Raw genomic sequence first — 26556 nt, 5'->3', positions numbered from 1 at the left:
CTCTCACTGAATGTCAGCCTACTAAGAAGTATAGGGATTAGGTAGTGTCAAAAATACGTCATGCAAATTTATCATGTTTTATTTTTAAACTGTTATAATTAGTTGAAAATAATGATGAAAAATTTATGTCATCACAAATTTGAGCAGTCATGCTTTAATAGCTAGTCACTTGGTTTAGGATGCCACACCACCTAGCAAAATATTGATATCTGAGACCTCAATGCTGGAATAATGCTTACTTTTAACTAAGAATTTATTACAATTAATTCAATTATGCCTCTCTTCCCGGTTCACCTCAGTGATGATATGAAGCCCAAGCCCCCAGCTATCTGTTATTACCTCCTCTCCATACTGGGCTCTGTATATTTGCCTATCTGACTCACTCTTCCTTGGCCACTTTTGTCCCAGATCTTCTGTTCCATGATCAGCAAACTCTCTTAATCAACAACCTCTTTTCTGATAGTTCACTTGTTTTCCTTGCTCTAGCAGAATTACAAGAACTACAACTATTTCTCATCTTCTGGGTCTCAGTTTAATAGAGAGACATTTCCTGCCCATCTTATCTGTCTGACATCATCATTTTTATTCTCTCTCAGAATAAGCTGGTTATTTTCTTCCTTGCACTCATCACCTTTTATACTTATTTAATTCCTTGATTTATTTTATTGCTAGTTTACTGCTAGACTCCTGCACTAGAAGGTCAGCTCTTCAATTAGGGCAGAGACTTTGTCCACCAGCCAAATATTCTTCAGGGTCTGGAAAATATTGAGAATGAATGAATGAATATTATCATTCATTCACAATAAATGAATCATCACAGAGGCTAAAAATTTGAATACACTTAAAAAATTAATTTTATCTTTTGACTAAATATATTGATGTTATGGTCATAATTTTTTACCTGGTAAATTGAGTATTTATCAATTGGATCATGGCTTATTGCTGCTTTTACAAATGTGCCTGAGAAAATAAACAGATTCCATACAGGTTTGTTAGGTGGCCACATTTAATTTACTTGGTTTCTGAAGCATTAAGATTTTGTAGCAGGACATGATGGAGCAATGATTTGACATGGTTTGTTTGTACATTCTTAGTAAAAATCTGGAAATTTTACCTCTCTAGTAATGCACGGATAAGCACCTAAAATTTCTTTAGCTAAAACTGATGTGCACACAATTCTAAGCTACACCTGCATTTGGAACCAGCTATAAGCTGTTTCTGAAGTAAAATCATCACAGTTATGAACAGAAAAATGGATGCCGTAGGAGAAAAGAAAAACCTCCAGTTTTTAATACTTCTCTTTCCATGACTGTAGCGGAAGGACAACCTCCTTTTTCGCTACTGCATTTCAGGGGACATTTTGTTCAATTAAAAACCCTGTCACAAAATTAAAAAGTCTGTATTACTTCATGGCTTAGAAATTCCTAAAAACGATTTTTAAAAAAACGATGATAAACACACACAAATTCCTTTCAAAAGATCAGGAAGATGTTCTGATGAGAATAAGGGGGAGAAAACCCTGAAAACACCATCATCAGTATATTTTTGTGGAAATCTATAATTAAATAATTCATAGTAAATATAATAATTGAAAGAAGTAGGGCTATGTATAACTATTCGTCTAATTAGTATCAGATTTCACATGTAGTTAACACTCCAGAGGACAGCGAGAGAAGCTGCAATGAAAAGTCTGATTTGAAAGTAGAGCAAAATTATTACCTTATGTTGCCACAAAGAATAGATTGAAATTCCCAAAAACAACATTCTAATTTATTTTACAGCATAAAAAATACAGCATGGATCATTTAAAAATAAAGTCATAATTACAGGGACTACAATTGAACAGATTCACTGAGCAAAACATTTTATTTTAATCTACAAGTTGAGAAACTGATGAAGCATAAAGGACAAATATGTATAATCAGTTGGAAAGTCTGAGGGGGGGTTTAGCCAAATAAAGGATTTGGTGTGGTTCAAAGGCATTCACCCAAGAGAGTTCCTGTTTCAAACTCACATTCACAACCTAACACTTCATTGCTTGCTGCTAAATCAACACAGTAGTGGAGCTCTATAAATGGTCAAGTTTGATTCCAGTGTTATTTGAACAGTCCTCCAAAAGGAGTCTCTTGTTCTATATTTATAATTTTAATTACAGATAACTATACCTTCCTCATAATCTCAAGCTATAGAGTGATTTATTGTATAACATAGTAACCTTCTAAAAGTATGGGGTAATTGATTCCACTATTCTCTTATGAGCTCAGGAAAAACAATAATTTCTCAACTGTCACTTAAGTAAACTAGTTTAAAACCTATTTTAGGGTCTGCACAGCACAAAAATAAAGGTGAGGAGACTAAATATCTGAAAAGCCAAATGACTTATTGTAGGCAGTATGGCCGGTTGGTGATGCAGGAATCAGTGTCATAGGCCACAGCTTAACAGTGGTGGGCAGTGGCTACTTTTGCCATGAGTAATAAAGTCCTTTGTCTCTGACACAGGAATCGCATGTCTTTTGCAAGCATCCATGGCACTGTGGCAGGCAAACTCATTGTATAGTCATTTTGATGGGAATTCTTTGGTTTCCAGGACTCGTGCACACCATTAAACCTTTTAAGTAGGATAAAATCCCAACACTTGGCTTCCTCGAGTCTCCATTTTTCTGGAAATGCAATGCTTCCTCTCTTTACCCCATTCCATACAAACACAGAGTTAGGACTGCAGAGCTACCAGAATCTGCTCTCTTATAATGTGACCCCACCTCCTTGGTCATGAGTAATTGGTTCCTTTCAATTTGTTGGAACTGGTATCGAAAGATAGGAATTATTCTCTCAGAGGAACTGGACTGAGAACATACAAACTTGAAGCTGTCAGCTAAAATCACATTCCTCCATGTGGGTGAGGAAGCAGAGAATACCAGTTTGTACATTATTCATAAGATGACATGTCTCACTTTGCCTGAGACATTCCCTGCTTACATCTGTTGCTCAGGATAATTATTGATAGTATCTTCTCTCAAAATGTCCTGATTTGGAAGCTAAATTGTATGGTCACCCTAATCGCTCAAGACTCTGATGGCAAAGATAGACATTTAACTTGAACAGCAAATGCCTAGATATCATTCTGGGTCCCATCATTCAAGGTGAGAGACACAACTTTAAAGCATTCAGAGAGTGAAGGCACAGCATTTACCTCTGCGTGGGAGCAAGTGGCTTTAAACTAGGAAGGCTCCTTCCTATATTTCATCTTAGATAAGAAGGAGGTTCCCTTTTTGAGTTTGGTTCTTCTGTAAGTGTTGCTGTTTAGGCCCTTGCTATTACTGGTGACATGCAGGGTACCTCACCCTAACATGTTGACACTAGCTCTGATTGTTTCAAAGGCTTTTCTACCCCATCCTCTGGCCACAGACTTTATGAATACAAAGGTGAGGTAATCTCCATATGTGGATCCTGTTAAGAGGCTAGGACTGTCATTGGGATTTTGACTTAAAATTCACACATTCATTCTCTATATCAATTAAAGTCAACTTGCAGGTAGAAAGAAGAATGAAGTGGCATAACGAGCAGTAGAGCGGAGAGAGAAGATACCTTGGGTTTCTTCTTATGCTTCAATCCCCATTGAGACTGACTCTGAGGTGCATTTTTGCCTTTAGATTCTATAAGATGCCACAATTTCTTCATAATTATAATATCTTTATGCTTAAGTTCTCTCCAAAATCTTTCTGTAAAGTCCTAATGCAACTCAGAATCTAAACTCAAAATTTGCAGATTTAATTTTCATCTGTGATCAGATCAATAAATGGGAATTCATTTATTTATGCTTTTACTATATGAATATTGAATGTTTAAAGTATGTTGGACATTGTGCTAGCTTCAGGGAAGATGGTAAGTAAGACAGACATATTCCTACCTCCCTGAAGTCATCAAACCAATAATTACAGATGTGAGATCCTCCCCATTCTGCCTCAGATGATTGATCAAATAATCTAGTAGTATATTCAGAACACTGTTTACGCATTCTAGGTATTCATAGCATGTGAAGAGGCACTGATATGAAAATTCTCTGCTTAAGAATGGGTTCCATTCTTAAAAGACAGATTTGGAAACATGTGAAGGGATATTTTTTAAACCCAAAATATACATAGGTAATAGTATAAGATGTAAGGTACTATTAGAAGAGAGTGGTTATTTTTTTAAAAGTATGCTTTATAATTTCATTATCTTTTATATCCTGCTATGAACATGCCTTTGCAATGGGTTTTGCATGATTGTTGGGTGGACTAGAATGGAAAACAGAATTCTACTTTGTTAGCAAAACCTCTATGGAAAAATTATTTTTCTCTCAAAAGTGTATGTGTGTGGGAAGATTATTCCAAACCCAGGAAGAAGCTTGAGAGATTATTTGGAGGCAAGGGATCACTGAGATTATTTTCTTAGGCTGAGTGGGTGAGGCAAATAAAGGAAATAGAATGATTGCTTCTAGTGTTCCCTTCTTAAGGGAATAATCATTGTGTTCTTTGATATTTATTAATTTAACTTCACTAAATGTAATTCCCAAGTACAGAACAGTTCTAGGGGTTTTCCTTAGAGTATGCACATTAAGTCAACAGATGAGGCTGAATAAGAATTGGAGTTAGATCAGCCCGACTTAGGCCCTGCAGGGACCTTCTGAGAATAATTTGGGCCTAGCTTAGGGCTTCTAGGAATGCTGATGGGAAATCGTCCAAGTTTACTAAGAAGTTGGGCTAAGAGAGTTTTGACAACTGCAGGCCAGTCTTTGGGGTTCTAAATAGGCAATATTATGCTGCATATAACCCAGAACGCCTGAAACTATATTTGGTCCTCTCTTTTAAAGCCACATAAGAAGGAAACCTTGATGGAGCTCTCCTCCATCCTCTCCACCTTCAGGTAGTGAGGTGAAGGAGACAAGATATATTTCTTCTGAAGCTGTCCACAGAGATGGGAAGTCTGTATATAACTAGCTGGCAATGCTTGCTAATGATATTGATGATCATGTTGAGAGTTCACTGGGCTGCTCACTGTTACAGTGCTTTTCATACATTGTTCATTTAATTCTCATAGACATGTGACACACACTGTAATTATCTCCATTTATAGATGAGGAAACTAAAGCAGGGAGGGTTAAAGTAACATGCCCAAGGTCACAGCCAGGAAGTGACAGGGTAAGAATTTGAACTCAGGCCATCTGGCTACAGAATGCATGCTTTGAACAATGTTTTCTGCCTCTCCTGAATGGTAGCACACTGCTGACAACTAGCGCTTCACCCATAGTAGGTGCTCAATGAACACTTATTGACTGACTGACTAACTGACTGTTGGGCTCCTGGGGAGCTCTCCTTGATTTGCCAAAAGGTGGGCTAACCCTAAAATGTGCAGTCAGATAGTGTTTATGTAGAAGGCTGGCCCTGTACTTTTCCCTCCCTAGTATTCCTACTGGGGATGGAAATCTTGTGGATCTTGGGAGATGTTTTTAATCTTAGAACTAAAAAGTTCTTTTGGGGTCATATATCCCTTAAAAATCATATAAAAGCTCAGAATCCTCTCCACATGAAAATGCTCACACGAAATTTTTTATTTAATATGTCTGGGATTGTTTAGATCTCTAGAACCTTCCAGGAATAACTACAGTAGTTTTTGAGGAGTGGCTCTGAACTTGGAATGTTGATACCTTTCACTTTCAAGTGAGTTACATGAGTGCTTAATTCAGGAAAAACTGTATTCACCTTTTACTGAGGTAGTCACTTTTGTTTTTCTCCATCAGGGGAAAGCTCCATGCCAGTGTTACAGTTGGCTGTGGTCACTAGCTGGCTGCCTGGTAACAGCGCAGTTTGCACATTCTTTGATGGGGCTCCAGAAAGGCGGAGTGCTCCGCTGGGGAGCAGATGTGTGAGCTCCAGGTTTCTGACATGAACATTACTATCAGTAATGCCCCTGCTGAAAGTCCTCATTATTATCATGACAAATACTGGAGAACAAAGGGACCATTGTCAGAACAGAGGGCTATCTGTTATTGTTAATTGAATATTTTTGATTATGGTATTAAGTTGGTCAGAGTACTACAGCATGCCTTTTAGGGCATGAGTTCATTTAGGCAGCTTCTCTTAATATGGGAACTAAGTTGCACATGCTTACACACTCACAAGCCTCCTTTATCTGAGTTGTGGTGAAGGACAGCTGCAAAGTGTAACCTTCTAGTTAAAGAGGTCAGTCTTTTGGGTGGGGGATGGAGGTGAAGAGTGTAGGAAAAATGGCATGAATTTTTTTTTTTTTTTATGGAATTAAGTCAGTCTTTTTTTTTTTTTTAATTAATTAATTAATTTATTTATTTATTTATGGCTGTGTTGGGTCTTCGTTTCTGTGTGAGGGCTTTCTCCAGTTGCGGCAAGTGGGGGCCACTCTTCATCGCGGTGCGCGGGCCTCTCACTATCGCGGCCTCTCTTGTTGGGAGCACAGGCTCCAGACGCGCAGGCTCAGTAATTGTGGCTCACGGGCCTAGTTGCTCCACGGCATGTGGGATCTTCCCAGACCAGGGCTCGAACCCGTGTCCCCTGCATTGGCAGGCAGACTCTCAACCACTGCGCCACCAGGGAAGCCCTGGCATGAATTTTTATATCTTTTTTATATTTAAGATTCTCTGGAAAAGGCTATGATTTGAATTAACATGAAGGCCTTCCATGAGACTGTAGAAATATAAACATGATTTACTGCTGGAATCAATGTTTTTCAGTTCTCAGCGAAAGACTAGAAGTATTCAACAAGTTTGGGGAGTGAGTAGCTGCATTATCTCTGTTAAACCCCACCACGTCCTTGGGCACAATGAGGGGCTGTAGGATGAGTGGAAACAATGCTGGATAGAGGGATGAAGATCTGAATTCAGCTCCAGGCTTCAGCTCCAGTTCAACCTTTGTGATCTTCAAGAGGCAATTACCTCTCTGAGCCTCAGCCACAAAGAAGAGAGGTTAAGCTGTAAGGTCCTTGTGAGTTCCAAAATATTTTATGAAAAGACAAATTTTCAAGTTTTTATTATTGTCATAAGTTGCTCCAGAGCACTTGAGTCTGTGCTCTGAAAGTTGTGTTCCATGTTCCGTTAGTGAGGGCATGGGACTTCTGAGTGCATCACAACGTCTTGGATGCACATTGGGATCGTTCCACTGAGAAATGAAGTCAATGCTTGGAATTCACTTTTGAATTTCTCTGAATTTTACTTTCAGGATTAAGAACAGAACATTCTTGATTTATTTTGTTTTCCCTTTTCAGTGTGATAGGTATTCAGACAATAATTCAGTTAATAATAAGACCCATGCCTCTGAGTTTTCTCCCCTAAATTCAGTCTAATTATTTCCTCATTTTATTTTTATAACAATAATTGTTATTACTTTCTTTCATCTGGGAAGTTTTGGGAGGCACTTGGGCCAGTTGATTTTAAGATGACCTTTGTTTAGCTGAATTATTACTCATCATTTAAGCCACTTAATTTCCATGATCTTAAATTTCCCAAATATCAGCTTCCCACATCATGACCTAGAGACATTCTAGGAAGCCTACAGCCAAAGAACAGAGTGGAACATTTAGCAAAGAATATAAAAGAAAGAATAAAATAAATTAACTTTTCTTGTATATATCCTTTCAAAAAGCCAGGGATATGGGGCATACTGTATTTTGATACTAACATGTACAGCCCATGGGGGAAAAAATATAGAGGTCTTAATGATGTTGATATAAGTTTTTTGAGTGTCACATGAGATTTTGGTGTTTTGGTTCAGAATCAAAATTATAATCTTATCACAAAATTTTAATATATTGGAGGAACATTCATTTGAAAAGCTATATAGTGATAAATGTTTTTGTTTCTTCCCACAACTAGCTGGTGGTGATTTTGTGGATCCTTTCTCTTAAGATTAGGATTTCCGTCACATTCTGGTCTCCTCTAGAGGTTGATTCATGAAGTCTTGAATAGCCTGATGCAAAGGAAGCCATTTTTTGATAGATATTTTCAGAGCTGTAATCCAGCTGCAGAAATAACAGCACAGGACAGGTCATTAAAAATTTGTTGGACTCTAGGGAGAAGAAATGTTACAAGATCTTTTAATTTATCTTGTAAATGTTTCTCTTTGTTATTTAGTTCAAAATTAATGTAGTAAACCATGATCCTTAGGTTTTGGATTGAACAAAAAGGTAAAACACCAAAAGAGAAATATGCAATGGTAGCTATGATGTAAAACGATGTTAATGTAAATAATAGGGCCAGAAGAGGGAACAATGTTAGTAAATAGTGATTAACGCAGTTATGGGATTTTAAAATTATTACTAGTATTTTTCTGTTTCTATTTAAAGTTTAGTTGATCAAATGTATAGTAATCAAATATTGCCATTAGGGCCAAATACTTCTTTGTCACATTCTTGAAACCACAGCAAACACTCCAGTTAACTCTCCTCTCTGTTCCTCTCTGTTCCTCTTGTTTTCTTGGATGATGTTTTATAAAATGTGCCCATATAATGTTTATTCTAAGGGTGGTTAATAGGTGTTATTTTTTTAAAGTAGTTTAGGTCAGATAAGCTTAGGTAGTGGGAGTTAAGGGGAGTTAACCAGGATTCCTTCCAGCAGTGTGTCTCAGAAACATTGAGTTAATATACTTTGTGATTCTCTGAGAGGGGAATATGATTTGTATCATTTCCTAAACTTATTTCACTACTTTTGGGGAGTGGGCTATCTTGTGGAACCAGAGTTCCATAAACCACAATTTGTGAAACTCTTGCTCTTTTAAATATTTCTCTAATGACTTAATATTGTTTCCTCTTGATAGTATCCACTCATGGATTTGGCAGTGAGATCCAACTATTCAGCTTCCTCTCTTAGAGAAGCCAGTAAATTTGATCAAATAGGAGTTAACTTTCTTTCAGTGACCCCTTTTCTACAATAATATGCCAGCTGGAGCCTTACCTTCAAGGGACCATCTTTATCTGCCACCAGATTATACAGCACAGTCTGAGGAAGATCTTGGCAAGTATCTAGCAATTCTATATTCATTATCCTCCCACTCTAGCCCATGCTTAGGAGTGAGTGGAGCAAGGAAGGTTACATAATGAGGGAAGGCCTAGGAAATCCTTTTCCCTTCTGCAAATGGTCACTTGCTGGAGATTACTGAAATTCTACTTTTGGAGTTCTATTTCTTTGGGTTGAAACAGTGAATTTGATTCTTGCAAATGGCCCTGGAAGTTTTACCATGTCCTTTGTTTTAATAAATCACTGTAAATTTCTTTATTAGATCCTTTTTATCCAGATAGTTGGAAGAAAATGTCTGGATGATCACCAAGCAGTTGAGGGTAGGAATGGGAGATGTAGGACACTGAATGTCCTGGGGATTGGATTTAGGTCAGGGAGACTTGAGAGATAAAGGAGGATACTCTAGGTACTTCCTCTGTTTCATGGTTTTGTCTCTGTTAACTTTACTGCTGGGTTTTTTTCAGAATCTTTATGAAACCAGTACCCATTTGTACATGCTAAGTTGGATACTAAACATACAATTTAGATGGATAAGTCCTATGCCCTTCGATGGCTTATAACAAAACCAAACAACTGACCAGATGGACATATCAATAAGAGTTATGTGAAAGGTGGTGAAACAACAAACCTGTGAATTAATAAATTACAATATTTACGGGTTATAGTGTTAGTGGATTTTTTATGTTGAAACCTGAGTCAGCCACTACCTTGGGAAGAACTATGGACTCCTTTTTCATTTGAAAAAAAAAACTTCTAGAAGAGTCATCTTCTATGCATTGGAAGAAAAAAAAAATCCTGGGGAATATTAACTATAGGGACTATGCAAAGAAAGGGAGATATTTAATTGAAGGTGTGGAGCTGAAGTTGGAAAATAAGGATAAGTGTTTGCTTAGAAGGCTCCTGTCAGGACTGATAAAGAAGAAGAAATACGTAGACCTTGACTTACCGTTGGTTTTCTGTCTTATTTTCTGCACAGAAATAGAAAGTCTTGAATTCTTCAGATGGAGGTTTGAGTTCAATTACTGATTGCGTGAAGCTAAGGGTCTGCTCATTCACCGTATAACCTTGTAGATAAAGGCCACCTACAGAGGGTGAAAGGAAAAAAGCAAGTGAGGAGAATAGGGAAAGAGTAAGATGGAGAAAAAGTCTGAAAAGGTGTCAAGAAAATTTTGTATCTGAAGGAACCTGTAGTCCAGGTGTCTTGTTTTACAGATGAAGAAATGAGGCTCCAAAAGACTATATATTGATAACTTAAGGTCATCCACTAATAATTAATGGCAAGACTGGTAACAAAGTTTGGATTTCCTGTTTTTCATTTCTACAGTGTTCTCATGACATGTTCAATATTTAGCTTTTTATTACTGTGGGCCTAAAGTAGCTTCTTTAGGCTACTTCTTTTAGTGTGTTCCTGGAGGACACATTTTGAAATACATTTTTCGGTATCAAATATTGACACCTACAATATTACATTAGAGGAAAAATTAAATAGTATTTGTTTGGGCAGAACCATTAAGACATCCTGAGGAGTTATGAAGATGGCCAGAGGTTTCTACAACCAACATAGATTCTCACCTTCTTTGTGCATATGCAAAGCACATTTAAAATATGAACCCACAGGATGATATGAGGGAGCCGACTTGAATTAAAATGAGAATAAATGACTGGTTTTAAAAGATAATTTCTTCCCCATGGCCCTTTGAATCTATGTTAGTGGTTATATATTGCTTGGCCAGAATTCTGTTTACATTGTTTAGGGGTTGGGGTGCGGGGAGAAGACGTCAGTCTAGGAGAAGGTGCCGAAAAATCAAAACACTTGTTTGTTCCTTATGGTGTCTTGGTGCTCTCAGGTAACCTGAATCTCATGCAGATACTCTAGGTAACATCATCAATAGTGATGATTAGATTTTTAGATCTGTTTCTTGTGCTTGCTAACTCTTATTATTCTCCCTCCCCAACCTCCCACTGTCCCCACCCCAGGAGCCACTTTGCTGCACTATACTAACAAAGAAAATGCCAAAATACGACTGGGATTTTTGCTACTCTATGGGATAAATATCCTATACTGGTATGGTAATAAGGGACTGTGAAAGGAAAATTTGGCTCATTTTTGTTTTTCTTTGGCTACACTTGATAACAATATACACTGTCAGGAAGTCATAAATTTTTCTTTTTAGACAGAATGAGTGGCTTTTGGACTTTAAAAATTCTTTACTCTATAGAGGGGGTTTAGTTGCACTATTAAATTCTTTAAAAATTTTCATTTAAAAAGAGTCCATTTTAGAACTAACTTCTAGGAAAGCATTCATTTTAGAAATGGTTAGAATTTTTTCTTTTGGTAGGCTCCAGTAAAATGGTGTTTACCAAAATCAGAGAGTGACTTCTTTCTTTGAGCTAGACAGATATAAAACAACTTTTTTTCAGATAATATTTACGCAGCATAATATTCATCCATTTAAAGTGTACAATCACTGATTCTTAGTTTGTTTATAAAGTTGTGCAACCACCACCATCATCTACCTTTGGAACATTTTCATCGTCTCAGAAAGAAACTCCATACCCATTAGCAGCCACTGCCCATCTGCTTCCCCATCCTAAGCCTAGGCAATCCTAACCAAATTTCTGTCTCTATAGATTTGTTTTTCCTGGGACACTTAATATAAGTGGAATTATACAATATGTGATCTTTTGTGACTGGCTTGTTTCACTTAGCATAAAGTTTTCAGGGTTCATTCATGTTGTATCATGTACTAGTACTTCATTTATTTTTATTGCTGAAATTTCATTGTATGGATATAGCATATTTGATTTATCCATTCGTTAGTTTGGACATTTGAGTTTTCTTCAATTTTTTGGCTATCATGAATAACGTTGCGATATTCGTGTGCAAGTTTTTGCATAGGTGTATGTTTGGGGGGCATATACTAGATGTAGAATAAGCAACGTGTTAGATGTTTCAGGACTAAAGGATACCTAAGGACTTATCTGAGGGTTATTTTGCTGTCATAATTCTCTGCTCCAAACAACAGTATACACCATTTATATTATGTACTGGTTTTTGACTTCTTCCTCCTTGCGAATTTCCTTTTCTCATATGTCTGAACAGATAAGAATACCTTCCTCCATTCCTACCCATTTTGAGAATAGATAGAAAGTTATGTCCAAAAAGTGTCTGCTACAAACCGGAAAGTTTCTGACACCTCTCCTAACCAATTATAGGGTAGAAATGATTAGCAGTAAAGTCATCCAATTATAACCCCATTACCTCATTTCAAGTGACCTCATTGGGCTGGTCTCTGTCTGTCATTAGGTGGCAGCAATAAACAGCAAGCTGGCACAGTGTTTGGACAGAGATTTCTCACAAGAACTATCCATTTGTTGCAATAATGTAAAATATATCTGAGAAGCACGTACAGACCTTGATGTGATTTGTTTAAGAATAATAGTTAACAATCACGATTTGTTACTTCCAGCTCTTGCTGGAGAGAGATAAAAGGAAAAAAATTTCAAGTATACTGTGAATGACAAGGGGCTTCAGGCCTATGAAGAGGCACTTGAAAGGCTTCTGGAATAATCACAGTGGCTTTTTAATATTAGCAGGCATAGGCCAGCCAGTAATACATATTGTTAAAGTACTAGCACCTTCCGTAATGGTGAGAAAAGACTTCAGGGACCTAACTGACTGGGGCTATTTCTCCGACTCCCAAAATATATATTTGAGGCATATTTAGTGGAAAGTAAAATGTGGGACTAGCATCTCATAGGGTTTTTACAGGAAATCAGGGCTGTGTTGCTTCTCATGGCTTTTGCTCTTCCGCCTCCTTTCACTGTTATCTTTCCCTGCCTCCTCTTTGTTTTCCTCACTATTCTCTCAGCATCACAGAGTCAGAGATGACTCTATATTATATATGTTTAATAAATGAATGAGTGAACAACCAAATTGACTCAGTTCTTGTGACTGTCACAAGCACTAAGTCATGCCCCAAATACTACAGATACCTTCAGAAATAAGAAATATCATATGATGTGTCCCAGGTCTCTAATAAAGAACATAAATCAATGTAGTAAAATGAATAATAAAATAAAATAAATGAAAATAAAACAGTAAAGTAATCGGGATGCTGCAGCCAGGGGACCATGTCTCTGAAGTGGTGAACGTAGAAGGCTGAGTCTTAATAACAAAGCAAATAATATGACAGGCATATTACAAAGATAATAGAAAGGAAAGAACCTTCTTTAAATATTCTGAAAGAAAACTGTGTGAACCAGGATATATGCAGAGATGGGGTTTTTGTACTTTAGTATTTTTCCACCTTTTTTGGCTGTGATATAAAGATGTAATAAATACAGACCTCTACATGTTTTAATACAATTAAACTAAAAGTTTTGTGAAATATTGTGATGTATCATGATATTTTTTATTCAACTAAATCCTATGCTATTGTTTTTTAAATACTGGTCACAATTGACTACATTGCTTGTGTGACACAGTAGCAGGGTCAAAACCTGCAGTCTGATAAATACTGCTATAAATGGTAATCAAGGCCTGCTTCAAGGTTATGACCTTCACAGGGCCGGAGAACTAGGAACCAAACCAAGGTGGGATGTGCGAGAGCCAAGCAGAGCTTGAACAATATAAGTAAAGAATGAACTATAGATCAAACCAGCACAAAGGTCATTTACTTAGTGTCAACTAGAAGAAAATGAGCATCAGAACCCTGTATAATCTTTATTAATATAATAATGATTCATATTCCATGCATATAAAATGATTAAGTTAAACTAAACATATTAGTGCGTGTAGTGTTCATGGGACAGTGTGGTTTCAGCCATTCTCACTAAATTTCTTTGCTGTCCTCACAACTCCTGTGGTTGCTGGACTGAGTGGACCCTGGCTATTGCAGTCAGTGTGCTGATGTCCAGAGTGCAGAGACCAGACACACAACATTACTGACCGAGTACTGCTTTTAGAAGACTAATTTCTGTCAGGGAGTGCTACACAGAGCATGGTGACTAAGAGTTTGGGCATAGGATTTCGATAGCATTTGTTCAGAGTTTGTCTCTGTCACTTAATAGCTGGTTGACCAGTGGTGTGCTAGTTTACTTCTCCAAGCTTTAGTTTCTCACTTATAATGGGACACTAACTGTGGATGTTTTGCAAATATTAGTTTTAGATAAAGAACATGAAGTGCTTATCCAAGTCCTGGACACACAGGAAGCATTCAATAGCACATGCTAACTTTCCCATTCCAGTACACTTGAGCAGTATGATACAGTCCTCTGGAAAAAAAAAATGTGCTTCACCAGGGCAGTGACTTTTTGTGGACAGTGGAGAGGGGCATATTTATTTGGGGAATTTTCCACAGGGAATTTGGATTTGCCTCGATCCTATCTTGAGTTTCATTATGCAGGACCACTGGCTGTGAGCTCAGGTCATGATCCGAGTTAAGATGTATAAGAAGATTGAAAAGGACTCTTAGAAAAAGGATGTAAACCTCAATTTAAAATTCAAGTCTAGGGAAGGGTAAAGAACTTCAGAAGAATCCCTGCACGGCCACCTTAGTGCTAAAGAAGGGTTAGCAGCGGATTAACCCTGGGAGAGCTTCCTGCTGGACCCAGCAGCTGTCAGGGTGGCAGTGGGTGGGGAGGCGGTGGCAATAAAGTACACCTTCTGGAACAAGGTGCATGCTCAGGCATCTTTTATTCAAGGAAGAGTAGAGTCATGTAAAAACAGAAATCACAGGCCTCTATTTTAGAACCTGGCCTAGATATAAAAATTCTGTTGGAATTTCAGTAAGGAACATGTTCTTTTAATTCATATTTGAAATAATTTGGGCTAGAAATTAAGGACCTATGAAGACAGGATATTCAAGAAGTAAGGCTGGGGGCTTCCTTGGTGGTGCAGTGATTAAGAATCCGCAACGCAGGGGACACGAGTTCGAGCCCTGGTCTGGGAAGATCCCACATGCCGCGGAGCAATTAAGCCCGTGCACCACAACTGCTGAGCCTGTGTGCCACAACTACTGAAGCCTGCGCTGCTAGAGCCCATGCTCTGCAACAAGAGAAGCCACTGCAATGAGAAGCCTGCGCACCGCAACGAAGAGTAGCCCCCGCTCACTGCATCTAGAGAAAGCTCGTGCACAGCAACAAAGACCCAATACAGCCAAAAATAAATAAATAAATTAAATAAACTAAAAAAAAAAAAAAAAAAAGAAGTAAGGCTGGGAAAGAATGAATGGCTTTGCATTTATTTTTATTAGCCACAAAATAATATATTTTCAAGAGAAAAATTTTAAAATAGATAGAAATTAGATAACTTCTTACAGATGGAAAGAGTGTAATATGGCCAAAAGCCCAGGTATCTGGTGGCCTGAGTTCTGGTTTTGCCTTTGAATTGGCTTTGCAATCTTCTAATCTTTCTCCACTGTTAAATGAGGGTATGACAAACTACAGTACCCACACTTCATGGGAATAGTGGCCAACTGAGTCAATTTGGTTGTTCATTCATTCATTTATTAAACATATATAATATAGAGTCATCTCTGAGGACATAATCCCTTAGAAGAGATAAATGGCCAACTAGAGATAAAATACAAAGTAGAGGGTGATAAGTGTCGCAAGATGGGTGAGTGTGGAAGTTCGGAAAAGTGAGATGCTTTGTTTACCTAGGACCATCTGGGATTGCTTTCTAGCAGAGATGGCCAGCATTTGAATAAGCATTTGAAGGGCAGGTAGAATCTGGACAACTTGTGTTGGGGAATCAGTAGGTAGAGAATGTTTCAGGGGAAGGAATTAACATAAGCAAAGACATGGGGTCAGAGGAAAGTCCAAGAGGTGGGGTGTGCTAAGCAAATAGAATGTGACCATGTGTGCATGTAGAGTACAGGGTGCTTTAACACAGGAGTGGAAGAGAAAGCCAGAAAGAAGGGTTTGGGGACAAAGTAGAAGGCCCTAGAGTGCTCTGGATGCAACAAAGGACCATGGAAGTTTCTGGAAAGATGTGTGAAATAATAAGAACTGAATATAAAGAAAGCTTTCACATTTTACCCCTTGTCTATTTGTCCTTTTGGTTAGTGTAACTTAGGCTGCCTAGGTTCAAATTCTATCTTCACCATTTACTAGTTAAGGGAACTTGGGCAAATGATTTAACCTTGCTAAGCATCAGTTTCCAAACTTGTAGGTGGGCTAATAACCTATTTATAGGATTGTTGTAGAAATTAAATGAAATAATAAGTAAAAACACTTACTAGAGTGACCAGTACAAAATCTTTACCCACTAAAAGATAACTTTGTTATCTGCTTTTACTGTTATTATTTTTAGGCCATTTATTAGTAGCTGTTTCCCAGCTCTCCAACTAGGACTTTTCTAAATAGGGCCTCCTCGGACCTTTCAGAATAAGGGAAGCCACTTAGTGGCTGTCATTACCATTTTAAACTCTTGGAATCAGTAGCAGTCCCTGGGCCTCAGGGGTTTGGAAGCACTTGGTTAATATTTAAGTTTGGAGTAATCTGAGTATTCAATCCTAAACATTCACTTTCTACCTATGGAAACATTCTCTTGAAAATGAACTTCATTGATTTGTTAGTTATAATGGTTCAGACTTTTGCAGTGATATTTTATAATAAAAGCCCCAGTCAGTGACTACTTTAGAGGTTTGTTTTGTTTATCTTCATTCTCATCCTGGAGTCAGGTGCTTAAAGCTGTGGATTTGGATTGCATAGGAACAGTCTGTTCTGTAAGTGCTTAGAGATGCTGGCTATTTCCTAATAGTTGAATAATATTCTGGGTCATGTTTTAATACTCTCAAAGTGGAAGGATGAGTAAGTAAAAGAGAATCATTGTATTGCTCATCCTGAGTGATGAGAAAAGGACCACAGTGTGATGATCAGTTTGTACCTCTTTCATACCCTTCCAAGAAGGTCAAAATGGTCACCAGATACCTCCTTCCCATTTGGCATGGCTATCTAGCTTAATTAAAGAAAGGCATTTATGCTAAAAAAGGAAATTAAATGACTAAGATTCCAGGATCTTCATTACTGAAATTTATTTAAGGCTTATTCGTTTGGGAAAAAGTTCAACTGCAAATAAAACATCTGTAATCTATTTTGTCAAAAATTACAAGAAGGTAAATAATCTTTCTTGTAGAAATCATGCACAATTATTTTATTACTATATTATATTGTTTACATACTTATCTTATATATATAGCTTTTAGCATATTAAAATATATATTATGTATAATATTTATATATAATTTAATAAATATATCTACATTTTATAGAGAGAAAGCTTTTTGTGTCGAGTACTTTGTATGTAGAACTTAAGTAACTCTAAATGGCAATCACTTCATTCAATCTTCGCAATAGTCCTGTGAAATAGATAGCTGTTTCCATTTTATAAATGAGGAAACTAAGTTTTAGGAGGTTAAGTAACTTGCCTAAGGAAAATTGACAATTAATGTTCTTTTCATTACTCACTTGTCCAAGATTAGGGATACTATCAGAAAAGGGTAGAGTCATTAGCCAAGAAAACTACTGGCATTGACTCTGAATGTCATCAGTGATTAAAAAAATGAAGGGGTTTAGTTTTTGTTTTTCCAGGCAGTAAAATCATGGGGTTAGAGGTGCAGGCTCTGGAGTTAGGTTGGCTGCATTTAGATCTCAGCTTCATTGCTTACTGCATGAGATCTTGTCAAGTTGTGTAGACTTTCCAGTCAGTTTTCCTATCTGTAAAATGTGAATAATAATAGTATCCCTTCTCCAGATGATAACTGAACTAATTTACACAGCATAAAGTTTGGTAAAGTCTCTGTAAAGCTAAGATGTCATTACTATTATGAAGGTAATTACTATTATTTCAGGTGAAAGTTGAGTCCATACCTGAGGCCTGGGTGGAGCGAATGCTAGCGTAGAAGTACAAGCAGCCATCCTTCAGAATGCAATAGTGCTGGATCCACATGTCTGTGCTTCTGTCAAGTTGGTGCAGAAGGCCCAGGCACTCTGGGTCCCTGATAGCCAGGGGCGGGAGGCTCCTGTTGTGCAGAGTAACGTCTTCCCAGACATGCTTCTGCAGATGTGACACAAAGGGATCAGCTGAGTGGCCATCCTGCGCCAATGGTCATTGACTCCCAGAGCCAATGACGTCAGTACCAAGACTGACTTCAGAGAAGCTTCTGTCCTAAGTGATTCTATTGCTAAGGAAATCTGAATACTTGAGCAACAAGCCAGACGATCTGAATTTATCCATTGGCCATAGAGAATTTCTCCCTTTTCATGTCCATTGACATCCCTTCTCTTTGGCTTCTTTTCTATTGTGAGGAAATCAAAAGGATTATCAGTGATGTATAGAAAGGAAATGGAAATGGGCAGCTCAGCAAAGGCTATTGTTTAAAGGCCCTGTCTATAAGTGCTGGCCCCAATGTGTTATTTTACTCACCATTGGGATTGTCCTTCTAGCCCTGTTCCTGGTGTGTCCACTGTGACTAATTGCAGCCCCTGGTTCATGAGTTACTTTATCTAGCACTCCCTTTTGTGCAAAGGAACAAGTTAAATGCCCCAGGCCAGATCAGGCCTTAGGCTCATATGGTCCGTGATGTGAAAGGCCCATGATAAATCAAGATCCTCTACCTTGGAGGTCAGCCCTCGGTCCATAGTCCTGAGAGAGTGGCAGGCTTTTCCTGGGAACTTGACCTGAGGCAGGGGACATGGTGCTTCATCCCTTTATCAGAATGCCTTGTCGGGCACTGGCCAGTTTCTCTTCTTTATTTGGTTTCATTTTTGCTCTTTAGTTTTAACACAGCAGTGCAAAAGATTTCAGAATGCAGAGCTGGCTGAATTCTTTGCTGTGTAGTGGGAGCCTGCTGGGAGTTTGGGTATTCATTTTTCACTCTGCTGCAGACACCCTGAGTGCATGAGCAGAATAGATCCCTCTTAAAATTATCGAGGCTCATTACGATGATGCACTGGAGACACGGATGAGTGTATTGAGCATCGTGTTCCAGGCAAAGTGAAACACAAGTCCTGCTGTTTATCATATGATAATGCTGGTGATTATTCTGAAAGTACAGTTACAGGGCACGGGGGTGGTACATTTAAGCTCAAGCAACCCAAATTTTCCTGAATGTACAAGAGCCAAAATATGTAGAGAAGATAATTGACAGTAAATACCTTTTTCTTGTATGCCATTTTGTGAGGAAATGAGCATATTTAAAGGAACTCTATAACCTTATTAGAAATCATATCTACAGCATAAACATGAAACAATTGAATATTGAAGCAGTTTCTTCCCTCTTGACCAGGTCATAGCTCAGAAAGAAGGGTATCAAATGACTTAGGGGCTGACGTGATGATTCACCTGTTGATGTTACAAAGTTATCTATCGGTTTATAGGTCAAATCTAAATTAAAAATTATATTACTTCAAGGCTAGGAATCATTTTCTAATAAGCTGCTTGGCCAACAGCACTATCCCAAGATATCCCTGAGCCCTCGTTCTTAGGGAGTGAGAAAAAAACAGTAGCAGTTGTTTAACCTCATGGGGAACCACTGGGCTGTTCTGTGTCAAGGAGAAATTCCACCCCAGTTGGAACTACCCATTGAGCTCACCAAGAGGAATGTCACACAAACCGCTGAAAACAAAGAGAACAGCAGGAATGCAAGCACCTCCATAAAATCTGAGTGGAAAACCCTGTTGACTGCAAATCCCAGCTTTTAGAGCAGATCTGAGAAGACCCAGGGTGGATTGCATGACATCTAACTTGACCCTTTCCCCCTCGGAGAAGAAAAGCAGAATGAAGGCACAGAAAAACATCAAGGACACCTTACCTGGTGGACAGGATAGGCCGCTTTGTCCATTGCTTCAAGCCACCTGAAAGACAGAAAGACGAGAGGTGCTTTCCTTGCGAGGCTTGATAAGTGTCATTCAGAGAGCCTTGTTTTTCTCCCATTGTTCAGACAGAAGAGTCCTGAGCCTCAGGTATATCTCATGGCTCTAAATTTATGGTTGAAGAGCAACACATTCTTATAAAATTGGTGTTACTAGGTGGCAAAATCCCACACCCACCAGGGGTATTTAAAATAAATTTAGTTTTATTCTTCTCCTTTACTATAGTTTAATTAGTGCCTAAGGGAAAATTTATTCATTATTTTACTGAGGTATGTGAATTTAACACCAGCAGGGCGGATAACTGTGAGGCTCTGGCTATTAATATATGGAAAGACTGGTAAATAACCACTGTTCTAAGCCCCCTCCCCAAGTGTTCCTTGCACAAGGTGGCCACCTTTAGTGCACTGTTAGTGTCCCTACTTGAGGACTGAACTTTGTTAGTCTTGTCTCCTTAGCCAGGTACTAGCCTATCTACCCCACCCCATCTTGCCAATCTTTTCCAAGTTTCTTTTAAACCCCATAACTTCCAATCAAACCATCCTGCATGCTTTTCTCCCCAAAGCTTGATTTAATCCCTCTGCACTTCTGTGTTCCATTTCTTCTTTTGTATGCATATCTGATGCTATACCACACCCTTCGTAAACTCCTCCCTCACCCACAAGTCCAGAGACCTTCTCTCCCCACCCTCAATTCCTACGCCACTTTGTCTTTTCCTATAGCACGTCTCGATTTCTATTTTGCATTAAAAATCCTACCTTCTTGGTTCAGAGCTTTTTTGAAGGCAAGGATTGGTGCCTAATCACACTAATAGTCCTCAGAGATTTTCAAACAGTGTCTTGGACATATTAGCTATCCAATAAATATTTTGTCCGTGAATTGAAATACAATTAAGTTGCTATCAGCATGTTTCCCTGTTTGTCCTATAAAGAAACATGCATTTGAATACACAATGTTCCACAAATAGAGACAGTATATTGTTTGCCTAAGAGGTTTCAGACCTAGGGCTCTCTTTAAAATTGGAGTCCAAATTCTCTTAAAGAGATATGGCATTCTTCTAAACACTGCTGACCCATTTTTTTGTCATTGTCTCCCTCTCCCCCATTCTATCCCACCCATCACCCTAAAGTAGCAGTACTTACACAGCAGTTCTGACTTGACTCACTGGATTGACCAATGATCTCCATTCCCTCAGGGTGACACACTGAATAATGATCATAAGTTGCTGAATGCTTAGAGTTTGTAGGCTACCCTCTTAGAATGCCTTCACACTTCTACCCTCAGACTGGGTTGTACGCTTACAGACTGTCAACTGCATTAATTCCCCACGAAGCTATATTATTATTATTAATTTTGCTCATTTCACTGTAGTGTGTTAAATTGTAACCCAGCTACACTATTTTTATTCCTCTGGCTATCCGTCCAATTAGCTTAAAATAGATGAATCTGGCAACTTTTGGGGAAGCTAGATGTGAACTGTGGCAGTAGTGAGCTTTTTTAGAAAATATAGAGATCTAAGGTAAATGAGTTAGGAGAAGATGCTTCTGTTCTTTGGAAATTCTGTTAGGAAAACACTTGGCAGAAACATGAAAAACCAAACTTCTCATACATAAGAAAAAGACAGTTTATTGACTCATGCTGTGAATTTGCTGTTCCCTTCCCTACTTGCAGTCCCAAGAATCTGTCAGATTGCTATTGAAGAAGCATTCCCCCACCCAAAGTGAAACTAGTAAGATAAAAAAAAATCAATTACCTTTTCATTTCTTGGTTTGAGGTTGCGCAGAGGTAGAAAGTTCTATTTCCAGACTGAGGCACACAGTTAAACACAAATGGTTTTCCCAAGCTGCTATCAATGCCAATTTCTGCACCTTCTAATTTTATTACCTCTAGAGGTGGGCATTTTCCTTCATCCTGTAATTGATAAGAAGAGGTTCAGAATGGGCACTGCAACTAAGCAGATAAGGGAGAAAATGAGGGAGGAAAGGAGGACTAAAGTTATTTTTCTGAATTGATTGTTTGTTTTGTTCTGAAATGAAAATAAAGCCAAAATGAGTTTTTGTAGATTATGCTCTCTATGATACAGTACATCAAACTCCAAATTTTCCACATCCCTTTTGAATAGCCTCTATTAATATGCATTTATTTCTGTCAACTTGGGAGAGTATCATTAATCATTCATGCCCATTTTTCCCATCAGAGAAAAGAACATCAAAAGAAACTGATGTACAAAATATATGTGTTTGGTAGTGGCATGAGATCTCTAGTTAGTGGCTATAATTAACATGATTCCATACTTATTGTGTGTCAGGCCCTCTTCTAATTTCTTTACATCTATTAATTGATTTATCTTCACAAATGCTTATGAGGTAGTTACTTTTATTATCTTTTTTTTTTTTTTTTACAAGTCAGGAAACTGCAGCATAGAGAGAATAAAGAACACTTTTCTATAAATGACAGTAGTTTGAAACATGTATGTAAAACTAAAATCAGTTTATAGGTAAATTTTTGCTATTTGTATTTATTTTACAATTATATGTCAAAATATCCTGTCCATTATTCATGTCTTTTCTAAAAACAGCTGTAATGAGGTAAAATTTACATACCATAAAGTCACTTATTGTACGTGTACAACTTAGTGACTTTTAGTGCATTTACAGAGTTGTGAAACCATTGCTACGATCTAGTTTTAGAACTCTTCCATCAACCTCCAAATTTCCTTTGAGTCTATTTGCAATCAATTGCCACCCTTGCCCCTCCAATTACAGGCAATCACAAATCTATTTTCTGTCCCTATAAAGTTGCCATTTCTAGACATTTTGTATAAGTAGAATCATACACTATAGGGTCTTCTTTCATTTAGTGTAATGTTCTCAAGTTTCCTCCATGTTGTAGTTCTTATTAGTATGTCATTCCTTTTCATTGCTGAGCTATATTCTACTATATACATATGCCTTATTTAGTTTATCCATTCACAAGTTGATGGAGAGTTTTCTTTCCAGTTTTGGGCTATTTCAAATAATGCTGCTATGAAAATTTGTGTACAGGTCTTTGTGTGGACATATGTTTTCATTCTATTTGGTAGATTACTAAGAGTGAAATTGCTGGGCCGTATGGTAAGTTTAACTTTGTAAGAAACTGCCAAACTGTTTTCCAAAGTGGCTGTACCATTTTACATTTCCACCAGCAGTGTATGAATGTTCCAGATTTTCCACACCCTCACCAATACTCTGTATTGCTTGTCTTTTTGATAATAGCCATCCTACTGGGTGTATAGTGGTATCTCCTAGTGGTTTTAAGTTGCATATTTCTAATGACTGTTGATGTGGAACACCAACTAGCCCAGAGGTTCTTAATCAATTTTAGGTGATGACTTCCTTTGAGATGCTGATGAAAACTTATGGACGCCCCCCCCCCCACCAAAAAACATAAATGTGTATGTGTGAATTTATACACATATAAAAAAATTTCTTGCAACTCACAGGTGGATATATACAAATACATGCTCCACTAAAAGTAATATCTTATAGTTGTATGGCACTTTATAAAACATTTTCGTGGACCCTGTCTTTTTTACTCTTCACAACTACTCTGTAAAGCAGGAAGCTAATGTTATCCCCATTTTCTAGAAGAAGAAACTGAGTTTCAATAAGATGACCCAAGGTTACACAGACAGCAACAGAACTTAAGCACTGGTTTTCTGGCTCTGTCTTCCACACTACATCTCTCACATGTCTGGCTTCTTGGGCCATGGCTGTTAGAGTCAGCAGTTGAAAGCTGTAGTATTTACGTTTTAGGAGACAGAATATTTCCTGAAGCCATGAGCTTTCCTGGAATATAGACAGAGATCTAAAATTTTGCTCTGTTTTAGTAAATATAAAGAAGGTGGCACATCTTATAATAATTGTAAATGGCCAATAATAATGACATTAGAAACCAGAAGAATATATTTTCATTTGCTTTAATAAGGATAAAGAATTTGCATGCCTATAAAGAGTAGCTAATTATTTATATTATCTTTCAGGAGCATCTTAAACTGCAAAAAGAAATGGGGAAACATAAATAAAGCCTGGAGATTTTATTCTATTAATAAGTGACAGATGTGCTCATTTGCTAAGAGCAAGTACTCAGTGGATCTGCTTTCCTTTGGACCCATTAGGCAGAGAAGATGCTATAATATGTTTGTCTCTCTGTATCAGCACTATTAGGTAATTCTGAAACTACCAGTATTCTCCCTCATCCTTTGCTGTGGGACAGTGCAAAGGAATACACTCCTATGACATATGACACACAACCAAGAATAGTATCTGAAGTCACATATGAGTCTCTTTGCCTCTGCTCAAGTTTCATCTGTGTGAGGAGAATGAATGGTGAATGGAGTAGATCAAAAATGAGGGCTACTATTTTCTTACGTGGTCTCCATCATGGCCCAGATTCCATTTTTACTAATCTAAGCTGTTGCCTCATTGCCCGTGATTACGAGCCCACTGTGGCCCTAGGAGCAGCTGCAGTAAAACCATGGACACAGAGCCTGTGTAGCAGGTGCAGGTGCTCTTGCAGCTGTGCTTACTCATCTTACTCTTTTTCTCTTGGTTTCACCAGCCCAAGCACCTTTAAGCTCCACCCTCATGGAGATACAAGGGTTGGAAAAGGTTCTCCATTCAGTCTAATCCTAATGCTGCTTGGACTGTCGTTCTATATTCCCCAATCAAATGTTTTCTAGAGATAAAGGACAACTGAAATCTCTTTTCTATCTTATTGCCATGCCCTGGGGTCTTTAACTCACCCCTTAAGCAAAACTCAATCCTTCAGTTTGGCAATAATTCTTAAATAGGTTCTGTCTGATTCCTTCCCTCTAGCTCTGTCAGAAGTCTCACTTAAGTCAGGACTAGAAACAATGAAGATTTCTTTAAGACTTTGGCTTCCCCGCAACTTTATATTCTTCTTTCCAAGGCATGGAAAGTCTCTAGCTCCATTTTTCTATTCCTGAGACAAATCATGAAGCAGAGATCCAGCTGCTTCATGTGTGCAGGATTGATTAAAATAGCAGGGATGCTGAAGGGATTTACCAAGGAATTGTTTAGTGAGGTCCAGAAGCTATCGATTGAGAATAAAAGAACTTGGGCTGTTTATGCCATATGGCCTTAGATAATGTTGACATTGTCAATCATGGAAATAAGATTTCTACAGCAATAATCCCAAAGGTCAGAGTGCTCAGAAGAGGGAAATAGTAAATAATAATAATGACAAAAACCCAACCCAGAGTGAATTCACTTCTAAATTCAATTATTTCTATAAAGAAAAATACAGACAAGGGCATTTGTGTCTGTCTGCAACTTGGGCTCTCTGGTAAAATAAAATTACCTACAGATATTTCTGGGTTATTTGTGTTGGTCAGAATTTTGGTTTGAACATGTTAGAAATTTTTTATTGTTGTTGCTAGGCCTCTTTGTCTAAGAGAAGGGAAAAGGTTGGGACATTATACCAACATGGTTCATTTTATCTGAAGGCACAGCCATGAAAATCCACAGACTAAGGAGGAGGAAAAAGGCATCTTTAGCCATGAGAAAGAGCTGATTCTTGGTCGGGAAAACAGAGCCAAGATAAATTTAGAGGGAAAGAAAGCATGTCCTAAAGCAATGCACCACATGAAAGGGTGCATGAAATACACATCTCAAGTGCTGTATTTAAAGCTAGCAGATTGAAGCAAAATTGAAGATGGAGAGTCTCTCGGAGTCTTATTAATGATTCTGAGAACCCTTTATCTCTAGGCAGCAGTTGGGAGGCATGCCCTGCCCACTGGTGACTGAAAACCATCACTCCTTGATAGCTATGAGATGATGGCCTCTGTTCACGTGTGACCTGATAGGATCAGGAGAGCAGCAAACCCTGCAAAGGCAAGAAGGAAAGACGTAAGAGTGCTTTCACTGTAGCGATCTTTGCTATCTTTGTCCTGGGATTAAATAGAAGTCTTGACTCTATTTAAAGGCTCAAGCCCCTCACTACACAACTCAAGATTATTATATACATACATATATGCATGTGTGTATTTGTTTATTTATTTATGTTTTCCTCTTTCCCTCCGGGCAGGCAAGGAAGGATGGATGAAGAACAGAGCAGAAAGTAAAGCAAGCATGTAGGTCAGGCCCTTGTTTGTAGGTGGTACTGGGTGCCTTGTCAAAGCTTTGTGAATTTACTATTTCTCTTTTTGCTTTTATCAAGAACTTGAGGTGATGACAATTTCATTGCACCCCACAGTTGCAGCAACTCTCTAGACTGGATAAAAGTATGGTTACTGTTCTTTCCCTGCTTTTATAATGCAGCCTAGCTTATTTGTGACATCAGCAGAGGTAACTGGCTCCAAACACAGAATTTTGTGCTTTTCTTTTCAGTTTGCCTGGAGTGGTGAACCATTTTTTTCGGAGTGATAAATACATGCTGGCAACACCATGTTGTTTCCTGGCACTAGGGAGACTGGGCTCCAGAAAACATGGGCGGCTTTGGGGGCTGAGGGAGTTCATCTCCACCAACACATTATGCTGCACCCAGACAGACAGCCTTCCTGCTGGAAAGCTAGCCAAGTGGAGGGATGCTAATGATGTTGGGGTCCTGGCTGCCTGGGCTTGACAGACTTGAATACACTTCTGGCCTCAATCACA

The 26556-nt window shown here is 38.2% G+C and overlaps 1 protein-coding gene across 1 annotated transcript in view; it reads right to left on the bottom strand.

Moving 5' to 3' along the window:
• Positions 1-7789: 7789 nt before the first annotated feature.
• LOC309657711 (uncharacterized protein) overlaps positions 7790-26556 on the bottom strand; it is a 104591-nt gene continuing 85824 nt past the window's right edge. The window contains exons 7-11 of the mRNA XM_082455533.1: positions 21654-21811; positions 19843-19885; positions 17900-18086; positions 9969-10104; positions 7790-8028 (exon numbers count right to left, since the gene is read on the bottom strand). Coding sequence (XP_082311659.1) covers positions 7929-8028; positions 9969-10104; positions 17900-18086; positions 19843-19885; positions 21654-21811 — 624 coding nt within the window. The 3' untranslated portion in view covers positions 7790-7928. The remainder of the gene's footprint in view (positions 8029-9968; positions 10105-17899; positions 18087-19842; positions 19886-21653; positions 21812-26556) is intronic.

This window comes from Balaenoptera physalus (genome assembly GCF_965194825.1).
Source record: "Balaenoptera physalus genome assembly, chromosome: 3".
NCBI classification, from domain to species: Eukaryota; Metazoa; Chordata; class Mammalia; order Artiodactyla; family Balaenopteridae; genus Balaenoptera; species Balaenoptera physalus.
Note: the sequence above shows the minus strand (reverse complement) of the source record. Positions and strands in the feature narration are given on the sequence as shown.